Below are 11815 nucleotides of genomic sequence, written 5' to 3' on the forward strand. Positions count from 1 at the left end.
TGACCTTCTTATTCTTGGTGAGAGACTAAGATAAGTGACCTACATGTCATCGTCTTCAAACTCTAGCTGATTTTCTCTCCAAAATCAGTTATGATGTAAATTATCTTCAAAAGTAGCCATCTTTGACCTTAGGATGAAGTTTTCAGCCCTCTTCTTCGAACTTAAGATAATATCTTTCCTTGTTCAAAATGCCAACTTCAGTGGAAGTTCAGCTAGAAAAATTATTTTGAGAGTTTCTATGACATGATAAAGGTAAAAGGAAGTTCCACCTCATCCGTTGGAAAAAGGTTTAGGAGTGCGAAGTTTGAGAACGGTGACTAAGATGTTATTGGGCAAATGACTTTAGAGTTTTGGTGAGGAAACTAATAATTTATGGAGAAGGGTGATGGCGGCAAAATTTTGTGAGAACGAGTTAGGATGGGAGAGTGTGAGGAAGCTAGGCACAATGGGGTGTGGGTTTTAGAGAGGGATCTTGAAAGCTAGGCACATTTGGTGTGGGATTTTAGTTACAAGGTGGAGAATGGTAGTCGAGTTAGATTTGGGGAGGATTCTTGGTGTGAGGATGTAGTGTTAAATGACATATTTCCACTTCTTTATGAGTTATATTTAAAGAAAGGAAGATTAATTTCATATTTTTTTAGGTGAACGAAAATGAGACAGTTGGATGGAACTATGGGTTTACGAGGGCTTTTAATAATTGAGACTTAGCTTCATTGATGGGTGTGATTTTAAAATTGCAAATCACAATGAATGTAGTTGATAAGAGGGTATGGAAAGAATCAAAAGATGGAATCTTCACAGTGCAATCTTTTTATAGAACTATGCAGGGTGTGGAGGGGGTTGCTTTCTTGATGGCAACAATTTGGGCCTACAGGGGTTTTTGTTATCCAAACTTTTGTTTTATGTGTAGGATTAGGGGAAATTAGTGCCATCTTTTGTTACATTGTTCGATAGCAATAGAGTTATGAGATTAATTTTTGGATATTTTCGGTGTTATGGGTTTTCTTCCATTTTTGGTAAGGAGTCTCTTTGAGTATTGACGTACCTTGGGTGCCTCATTTATGGGGTGCAATTCTATGGTTAGCTACTCCGTTTACAATTTGTTGGAGGAATTGGAAAGAAAGGAATTGTCTTGTTTTTTATGAGAAAAGAGGCTTTGTTGCAAGATACTTTAGTTTCCATAAAAGATTTTCTTTTTTATTGGTGCAAAGTTTTTGTGGAGTTTAAAGGAATTTTCTTTGATGACTTTATGGGAAGATTGGATTGGGTAGAATTATCATTTGTCTTAGAATTTATCAGCTTGAATTTTGAAAAATTTTACCTCCTTTCTCAATCTTACTATAGATATTCGGATTTGGACGAGCCCTCCATACAAAGTGCTCAGAACTTCACAAAAAATTTGAAATGGGTCTTGTGGACACGGGATTTTGAATATTCTTCAAACATCCCTCCACTTAGGGGTGTTTTGGAGTCGCCACCATTCAAATTGGTAAAAGGGTGTGAATGGTCGCCCGATGTCACATTTTTTGAAAAATCATACATTTGTATGTTTGATGACTCTCGTCGGATAATGCACGTGGTCCAACCTCGATTCAAGGTAAGGGGATCCATTTATGGAGTAGGGAAGGTGTTAGGCACCCTACTCCATCCACATAATGTGGTAACCTCGGATTCGGTATTTTAAATAAATAACAAGAAAATGAAATCGAAAAACAATTCGATGTGTGCCCTCAAGTGTGAGGGGCTTTCGATGTTGGTTCAAATCATTGAGGGCACCCTTATGAAGAAGGGGCCCTTTGGTGATTTAGACCATAGTGGGGTGTGTGCAAATGTGTAGAGAAAGGGAGAGTAGAGGAGGGAAGTTGAGGGGGGTGTTCTTGGTCCAAACCCACCTTGTTCCTTCCTTGACTTCCTTTGATTTCTTTTTCCTTGCTTGACTTGTTTGAGAGAAGGTTGAGAGTTGAGAGTTGAGAGTTGGGTGTTGAGAGTAGAGTAGAGTAGAGAGTTATTTTTTTTAGAGGATTTTTGTCAAATTTTCATTAGTTGTGGTGAGGGAAGAATGGAGGGGTTTTTATAGAGGTTGGAGAGATATTTTGAGGGTATAATGGGGTGAATGAAGAGAATAATGGATAATGGCATGGGTTTGAGAGGAGAGGGGTATGAAATTTAAGATGGAAATAAGGGTAGTTTTGTAATGAGGGAAATGGGTTATGTTTTAACCCAAATGGTTTGGATCTTACCCAAATCCATTTGGGTAGAGTGTTTGGTGGGGTGAGATGAGTGATGGTTGATGGGTGTAAGAGAGTTGTTTGGAGAATGAGTGTAGAGATGGTTGAAGAGGTAAGGTGTTAGATTTGAGATGATGTGTAGTGTAAGAGGTTGATTGGTTGGATTTTGGGAGAGGTGAAGGGATGAAGACATGTGGCAAATGGGGAGATGATGAGATTGGTTGATTGGTGATGGTGGTTAGATGATTAGAGAGAAGAGTATGGGAGGTATGGGTTGAGGTGATTTTATGGGAGTGTTTTAAGGGAAAGTGATGGATAGATATGGGTTGTGATGTGGGTGGTTGATAGTGTTAGAGAATGGGGAATAGGTTAGGGTATGGGTTGTGAGGTGGGTGGTTGATGATGAGAGGATGGGGAATAGGTTAGGTTAGGATAGGGTTATGGGTTGAGTTGTTGGTTGTTGATGATGAGAGGATGGGGAATAGGTTAGGTTAGGATAGGGTTATGGGTTGAGTTGTTGGTTGCTGATGATGAGAGGATGGGGAATAGGTTAGGTTAGGGTAGGGTTATGGGTTGAGTTGATTAGATGAGGGAGGTGGAAGGAGATGATGACATGTGTCATCTCTTGGTGATTGGTTTGATGTGATGATGGTGGGTTGGATTGGATTTGGGTAGTGAATTGGGCTTAGGTTAGGATTTGGGCTTAGATTGGGTTGGGTTAATGTTGGATAAAGTAGTTTGGGTTTGGGTGTGGGCTTGGATAGGGAATTGAATGGTAATGAGGATGGACTTGGATTTAATAAGAATGATTGAGCTTGGGTGGAATAGATGGTTTTGGGATTCATGGGCCACGTGAATAGGATTGGCCCATTTATTTTGAGGAAAACAAGACTTTTGAAGGTATGGGCTTTGAGGGCCCAATACGGTTTTTATTTTTGTTTTTGGGTATTTTGGCGTCGAGGGCCCACTCAAATTCGGGTGTCTACAGGTCTCAAAACCCAAACCCACAAAATTTTACTTATCTTTCTAATAATTAGCTTAGGCCCCCTCTTGCATAGCCCATGGGTTAGGGATCTGCTTCTCTTCTAAACCATCATCACCTTATTACTCAACCCACCACCTAAGCCCAATCATTATCCCAAGTCCAAGTCTCAACCCAATGATCACAACTAATCACTAATGACCATAAAAGTGGGACACATGTCATCACCTCAACCCACTTCCCTAATACATGTACCAATCACATCACATTTCTCTAAAAATTTAACCTACCCACATCTCACCCATACCTATATTATAACTTACGCCCACCAATCTATTCAAATCCCCCATCATAAGTCACGTTCATACCCCTTCTTCCTAATCAACTCACCTAACACACACTCCCAACACCTTTTGGACACATGTCACCATATCATCCACCCTCCCAAAAAAGTAACAACCATTCTTATACACATCTCATTATTCTAATCAAAATCCACTCCACTCAACTCACTTAACATTCAACCCAAATAGGTTGAAGAATCTAACTCATTTGGGTCACAAATAATCTATTTATACCCCTTTCACAAATGCCCTTCCATTACTTTTAATTTATACACACGTCTCTCACAAACCTCACACCATTCTACCTTTTTTCACCTTTTCATCCCATTTTACCCATAAAAAATTACCTCCAAAATCCTATAAAATCCCCCATTCTCAACACAATAACCCCCAATTCTTAATAATCTCTCTCAACTTTCTCACAACATTTACTATACAAGTATATCAAGACTAAGACCAAGAAGTCCATTTTTGAAATATCAAGCAGAAGACTCAAAGAAAATCAAGTGAAGAAAGGTAGAATAAAGACTAAAAGAAAAGAAATAATCCCCTTTCTCTCCTCTCCATATTCCCCCTATACTTCTCCCCTCTATTTTATTTTTATTTTTTAGCATTAAGATGGGATGAAAACCCTCTTCTATCTCGACTAGATTGGGCTCTGACTAAGTCAAAAAGGTTGAGGTTGAAAATCTTTTCAAAATAAAACGTTTTTAAAATTCCTACACTAATGCACACACCAAAATTTTTTTGAGACTAAGGCCTTGGGCCCTTTCCCTATGGAAATGAGTCACAAACTAACAAAAAACCTACATTTTTCAAACTAGTTTAAAGGTATGGACTATAGAAAGTCTCATTCCTCAATAATAAGCTTTTATTGGTTTTAATCGAAATCAAAGTCCCTCACACTTGAGGGCACAAATCGATTTTTCAACTTTTTTTTTATCTTCATCTTCAAGTTGTCCGAATTTGAGTTTACCACTAATAGTGGATGTAGTATGGTGTCTAACATCTTCATTACTCCTTAATATGAACCCATTTACCTAAAATCACTAACAAAAAATGATTTTTCAAAAATAACTTCCTGAGTAATTATTCATACCATTTTTTTAAAAAGAATGATGATGACTCCAAACCCAAGTAGAAGAGATCTTCATACTCGAAAATCTTGTGTCTACACTTATGATTATATTTCTTTTAACCTTCAAACATCGAGAGACAATATATGATCTATGAAACCCTAATGGGGTTGACTCAATGGTAAACTAGTGATTGGGGGTTTGCTCTTCCCGATTGTGTGTTTGAACTTTGGTGGCCTCATGACTTACCTAATTGCATATTAAGGAACTAATATGGGATTAGGGCATGTGATTGTAAGGACTAGTCATATCCAAAAGGGTATGGGGGAATCCCTACAATATCAAAAAAGGAAAAAAAAAGTTTGTAAGTAATGAAACACCCTGATTGTGAATCCCTTTTTATTGGAACTGATTACAATCAGGTCTCTTGGAACCAAATCAATTGAGAACCATAACAGATAAAAATCAATAGTAACAAAAAATTAGGATCATTTAGGGAGAATTTTTTTTACCAGTCCTTTATTTTTCTTCAAAAAATTCATTATGTTAATATTCTTCAAATTTTATGATAAATTATTTTTAATAAATTTGAACTATATGATTAATTATTTTAACCTTAAAAATCAGTAACTACGTCAACCTTTCAAACCTCAAGAATTAGATAAGATTCTTTTAGAAAATAGAAGACATGAAATTTTTTTTATAGATGATGAGGGATTTTGACTAAAGATAGAATACGAGGGTATTTAGACTATTTTCTACGTCGTCTGAGGTCAGGGGACCTATCATCAGTTTGAAAACATAGGGGTATGTCTCAATTACCCCCTTTTAATCATCGCCGAAGGCCTGAAACAAGTTTCGAATCTCGGGGCACAAAATCTCGAAGAAAAATGGTGCTAATTCTTCCCCCATAAATCAGCTTTAACCAGAACGAAGTTACAAGACTCGATCTCTGTGTGTTGGCGAGAGAGAGAGAGAGAGAGAGAGAGAGAGAGAGAGAGTTCTCATGGCTAAGACTCTGCTGATGCGTCCGTACATGTTATCGGTCTTCCGAACCCCACACCTCCGCCGCTCCATCTGTTATTTTCAAAAGAGACCCTTGATTTCTCCTATTATTTCCATGAAGGTCCCTGGTGATAAGCTCGACATTCATGGCGTCTCGTACACTGGATCTAAATTCGAAGGTCTAATAATGGAGGGGAGGAGGAAATTCTGCGTTGGAGCAACCCAGGCGAAGGATTCAGGTTCAATCGACCCTCCATTGATACAATCCATGGAGAAGAAGGTCTTGTTTGTCTTCCTGTCTCTTGAATTTTAATCCCCAATTCGATATCTTTGTATTCTTTTTCTCTGTTATGTAATTGTGGGTCTCATCAACAGATCAAAGAGCAACTAAATGCAGATGTAGTTGTCGTCAAGGATGCTTATGGAGATGGTCGACATGTCAGGTCTCTCTCTCTCTCTCTCTCTACAATCAGTGGTGTTAAAGATACTTCTGTGTTTAGAATTGATATATATATATATATATATATATATATATATATATATATATATATATATATATATATATATTGTGTTTTTTCCCAAAATCCATCATCTTCAACCTCCTTAAAAACCCTATCTTGTTCTTAAGATTTGAAGGTTGAAGAAGATAACACCAGAGGCGGATTTAAAGTGGGGGCACTAGCCCCCACAAGAATTTCCAAAGTCTATGGACTAGTGAGCTATTGCTGGGGATAAAGACATCTATCACTATTGCCCACACAAAAAAAAACTTCTCCTCATAGTTGCCCCCACAATTTTTTTTTACTCTTTGGTTGCCCCACATGGGCAAAATCCTGTTCCCCTGGATAACATAACATTATGAGGTTGAAGTGTAAAAATGTTACCACGATCGTTGATTAATTGATGAATAATTGGTTGATTGCCTATTAAAAAAAAACTGGTTAATTTGCCAATTTAATTGGCTGGTCTCTTATGCGGTGAATTTTACAAATTTTTTGGAAAAAATTGAAGAATTTTGTGACTATGGCTCGGTTTATTCTGCTAAATTCAGGACAGTTTTGTAAAACATTCTGGAAATTTTTAGGGATTATACAGATGTTTTTGGGTTTTTTCCAAAACCCATCATCGATCAATTTGCCAATTTAATAGTCTGGTCTTTTATGTTGTGAATTATGAATTTGTGAAAAAAATTGGATCATTTTAGGACTATGGCTCGGATGGCTGAGTCTCAGTGGGATCCTTTTGTACTGTTTTCTCTTGTTTGGGACTTTGAAACTCCCTTAATGGTATCCTTCTTTCCTTGTATAAAATTTCTACTGTGGATAATATCATTACTTGAAAGTGGATCATGGTTGATTTATATTCTCTATGTAAAGCAAATGGTGAGACACATGGAACACTTGTTGTATTGTAACCTGTTCATAGACATCTAGAGATTCTTCTTCAACTAGTTCGGGATTCGCTGGATAATATTAATTTCCGTACGTTCATGTTGAGTAGTTGGGCACATTTTTTCTATCCATATTAGATGTGCTTGGTTTTGATCATTTGACCTCAAAACAAATAGCTGGTGAAAATGCCTTTTTCAGAAGAGGATGATTTTAGAAGCAACATATGAGTTGGACGCATCTTTTCTATCCATATTAGATGTGCTGGGTTTTGATAATTCGACCTCAGAACAAATAGCTGGTTGAAAAGGCCTTTTTCAGAAGAGGAGGATTTTAGAAGCAACATATGAATTGGATCGAATCTTAATCCCAAAAAGAGGTGATCTCGTAGATTATTTTCCAATAAGTTTTGTGGTTAGTGCATACAAAAATAATCTCTGTAGCTTTAAACTTTTAGATTGAAAGTGTTGTTGGATTTGTCGTTTCTCCATTCCAAGGGACATTCTTCAAAGTGAGGCAATTTTTTTTTCGAGTGCTCATAGCTTATCATTTGCATTGACTCTAGAACTTCTTGTTGTTGAAGCACTCTTTGGTTATTGTGAAGAGAAAAAATATGGAGTTGGCTAGCTGGAAAGTATGGGGGACTTAGTGAGAAACATGGGTTGTAAGGTGGGACATTTTTCTATGCCTTGGCCTAGAGCTGCCCTTTGGGCTAAGTTTTAGATTTATATGCATCTGAGATCATGTTATGGATAGATTTGGGAGGAAATTTCTTTGTTAGGATAAAAGGTTTCTTTTCAAAGGTGGAAAGGAAATTGTTATTTGGAGCACTCTTACTCTGCTCTCTTCTTTTTTATGCCAATGAGAGTACTGAAGTTGGTTAGTGACCTTTTGTGGATAGGAAATGGGCAAGCTCATAATACCATTTCGTAAATTGGAAGGTGTGCTTAATTGCTTATGGAAAGCTGTGGTGCTCTTGGTTTAAGATACTTCAAGGACATGAATAATGCTCTTTCGAGTGAAAGCCATTATGGAGGTTTAAATGGGAAAAATACAACTTAACAGAGAATTTTGACTGAAAGCAAACATGGAGGTAGGAAATTAGGAATAATGATTGGGATGATAATGTGCCCTCATCTTTATATGGCACTTGTGTGAGGAAAGGTGTTTACTAAACCTATGGCTCCATAGATGGTGTTCAATTAAAGGTCTGGACAGACAATATTGTGAGGTTTTGTAAGGATAGTTGTTATGGTGATATCAATCTTCATTATGCTTTTCCCCTTCATTTTTGCTATGTCGGATTTTCAAGTGGCTCCTGTTAAGGACTGTGTTGTTAGGGACTGTGGGAGTGTCTTGTGGAATCTGTCTCTTAGGAGAAATATTAATGATTAGAAGATCAATGATATGGCCACTCTTCGTGGTTGGCTTTGTGGGGAGTGTTTTATCACCATTAAGGTTGAGAAGTGAATTTGGAAGTTGATCCGTGGGGCATGTCCTCGGTTAGATCCTCACTCCAGGCTTCATACTTGGTGAGCTTCCATTCTTGGCTTTCTCTTTCATTGTTGTATCTTTTAGTATACTGAGATTCTTTTGCCTATTTACTCAACCATACTAATTAATAAAATAATATTGCATCTTGGACCCAACCAATATGATACACTAGCATATGTCAGCGAATACTATTTCTTTGTGATGAATCTAGCTAACAGAAACCACACTAAAAAATTAGTTGCACTTTTTGATCTTGTAAATTTGCCCCCAGTATTATGAAGTTTTCAAAGTGGTGAAATCACATAAAACTGTAGGCATCATCAAATTACTTTTTCATTACTATAGGTAAAAGTATAAATGTTTAAGTAACCCTTTACAACAAAAAATCATTGTGAACATGAAACTAATGAGTTGTAAAGGCTAGTCTGTAGGATGTGAAGTAACTTAGATCCTCTGACGTGACTATCTGCCATCTCAATAAGAGGTACCCAACCCAGCGCCGATGACACTTTTTTCTATTCTATAAGTTGGTTCAAGTCAATTAGATACGCCAACCGGATCTCATCAGAACTTCACAATTAAGCGTGCTTGGGTGAGAGTAGTAATAGGATGGGTGAGCTCTTGGGAAGTCCTTCTGGCACTCCTCCCACTTTTGAAGGTGCCAACTTAGCTAAGTTGGTAAAGGCATGTGGAGAGTTGATCCCATGACCTAGGTTCAAACCCCATTAAACTCACTTTCACGTTAACAACTAACCACCTTGCTTGCCTAGCAAATATATACATGTATACACCCACTATGGTTTAAAATATTGTCTCGAGACAAGTTTTGATCAGGAGAAAAACTGAAACTGTCTCAACCAAAATGTTCTGGATTATTTGAAAAATTCTCAAAGCATTCAATTTTTTGGGGTTAATATTTCATTGCGGTGTTGACTAAAACTGGTTTGTACCGGCGAAACCTTTTGAAATGGAACAAAACTTTGAATCATGGTTACCCATATCACCTCTTTCTTTTACTTAAAATCATGTGCCATCTTAATATTTATCCTTAAGTTGAATGCTTCTACATAATAGATTTATCTGTAGTGGTTGTTGCTTAAAGTTATATTTTGGATTTACACAGGCATATATCTCTATTTAAAGCTGGTAGCATGTAGACATCCATCACATCTATGACATCCAATTTAGTTACCAACCGTACCACAATTTTACCTTATATTCAGTTTCTTTGCCGGCTGTGCAGCATCGATGTTATCTCCTCATCCTTTGAGGGACAGTCAGCTGTGAACAGGCAGAGGATGGTATACAAAGCAATATGGGAGGAGCTTCAAAGCACCGTGCATGCAGTTGACCAGATGACTACTAAAACCCCCACTGAAGCAGCCGGGAACCAATGAAACTCAAATTGGAATCCAGTTCTTGTTAATCCCTGAACTGTTTACTGAGGAAGTTCGACTCTTTTGCATTCTTGTTTTAATTATTTTTTTCCTTTTACATTACTTCTTATCTGAACAATTTGCACCCATCTCACTATGTAATCCTATAAAAGAGGCTTATCCATATTCATGTTTGGCTTAGGTTCCTTCCTACCTAATGATGGAATCTTAACCAAAGATCAGAAAGGGAGCTTCCCTCACTTAAATGGGCTCTCTAATCTTTTTCAACTTATACTCTATTTCCATTACATATTTTTTTAGTATGATATGAAAACAACGCCAATATCCAAGTGGGATTCTCTCCTAGTCTGTGTAACCTTATCTGTATCCCTCTGGTCAAACAAGAAACCTGGAACTCCAGTTCTATTTATCCCAAGAGCCCAACCTTCTTACTTCAAGCTTGGGTTAAGAACTGGTGAGTTTTAGGCTACATGTGAATGTCTGAAATTTGTGTGAGTTTGGGCTTAATGGGAAGCTGATTTAACCCTACTTCATGAAGGTGGAGTGTTTGTTGAGGATGAGGAAAGTATCAAGGAGGTCATAGTGGAGTACTACCAGAACCTGTACACCAAAATTTGTGAGGAAACGCTTTTGTTTGATGACCTCGTTTTTCATTCTATTTCGCCGGACCAAAAAGACTGGCTTGAGAGACCCTTCGGCGAGGATGAGGTTTTCCAAGCCTTAGGGGATTTGGGGGGGAACAAGGCATTGGGTCCAGATGGTTTCTCGATGGCTTGTTTTAAGTTTAGTTGGGACATTGTCATGGATGATCTAATGTTAGTATATCAAGATTTTTTATGAGTGGTGCTCTCTTTATTACTCCTCCAACTCCACCTTCTTCATCCCCATCCCGAAGAAAGAAGTGGAAGATCTTAAGGATTTCAGACCCATCAGTTGGTGAGCTCAGTGTACACGATTTTCTCGAAGGTTCTTGTCTCAAGATTTAAGATTGTCATATCTATACTCTCATTTTCCAATAATACCTCTTAATTTTACTCCTTTTTTGATGATATCCCTCCAATTTTATTGTCTTTTCTTATTAACCCCCTAACCCCAGGGAGGATATCCATGCCTACAACAAACTCTAGTGACATAATACTAGATGATGAGTCAAAAAATAATTAACTTACTTGAGTTTAAAAATATATTGATCATAAGTGGGGCAGATTATTCAAATCATGTTCCCACTAAGAGATCAACATTTTTGGTTGTTAGATCAGCACATGCTAGGCGGTCCAAAAACTTGGTCCCACGTCCACTGCTCTCTCTCTCTCTCTTTTATATATATGGTACAAGCATCCTCTTTGAGGTTAAAGGGGTAAACTTGAAAAAATGATAAAGTTGAAGGGTATTATTCAAAAAACTTTGGGGGTTAAAGAGGTAAAAAAGGAAAAATAATAAAGTTAAAAAAGTATTATTAAGAATGGGAGAGGAGAGGAAAGACAATAAAGTGGGTTGAAAGAGTGAAAGAGGAAATATAGTAAAATTAGATAGGTATTATTGAAAAAGAGGGTATAAGAAGGAAAATGGTAAAATTGAAAGAATATTATTGAAAAGGGGGCGGGGGGGGGGGGGGGGGAGGGAAAAGATAATAAAGTTGAAGGGATAAATAAGAAAAGGTAGTGTGCACCTCACTCCAATGTAATTAGATGGGATATTTATCCCTCATAACTAGAGTGATGTTAATCCTGAAACTTCTAACCACATCAAAAGTGATTTATAAATTAATTCAACTTGTAAATTGGGTTACATGTTTTGTAATTGGATATTTTCTGAGGATGATCTCCTCACCATAGAGATCATCCTCACAAAAAATCAACACATTATGAAACTTTTAACCCATATAAGATAAAATTATGACT

General features: G+C 37.3%; 1 protein-coding gene across 2 annotated transcripts; it reads left to right on the forward strand.

Moving 5' to 3' along the window:
* The first annotated feature begins 5426 nt into the window (after window positions 1–5426).
* LOC147408429 (BolA-like family protein) lies at window positions 5427–10205 on the forward strand. Of its 2 annotated transcripts, none has more exons than XM_086437452.1 (3): window positions 5427–5915; window positions 6011–6078; window positions 9641–9740. In XM_086437452.1, the coding sequence occupies exons 1-3, from the start codon at window positions 5637–5639 to the stop codon at window positions 9672–9674; spliced, it is 381 nt and encodes a 126-aa protein (XP_086293578.1). In that variant the 5' UTR covers window positions 5427–5636; the 3' UTR covers window positions 9675–9740. The 2 variants fall into 2 exon arrangements, with proteins under 2 accessions (XP_086293578.1, XP_086293577.1); XM_086437451.1 differs by lacking the exon at window positions 9641–9740 and adding an exon at window positions 9761–10205 and having other exon boundaries at window positions 5444–5915.
* Window positions 10206–11815: the final 1610 nt, after the last annotated feature.

The sequence above is a fragment of the Akebia trifoliata genome, chromosome 3 (genome assembly GCF_017979445.1).
Source record: "Akebia trifoliata isolate Shusen 1 chromosome 3, ASM1797944v1, whole genome shotgun sequence".
In the NCBI taxonomy this organism is placed as follows: Eukaryota; Viridiplantae; Streptophyta; class Magnoliopsida; order Ranunculales; family Lardizabalaceae; genus Akebia; species Akebia trifoliata.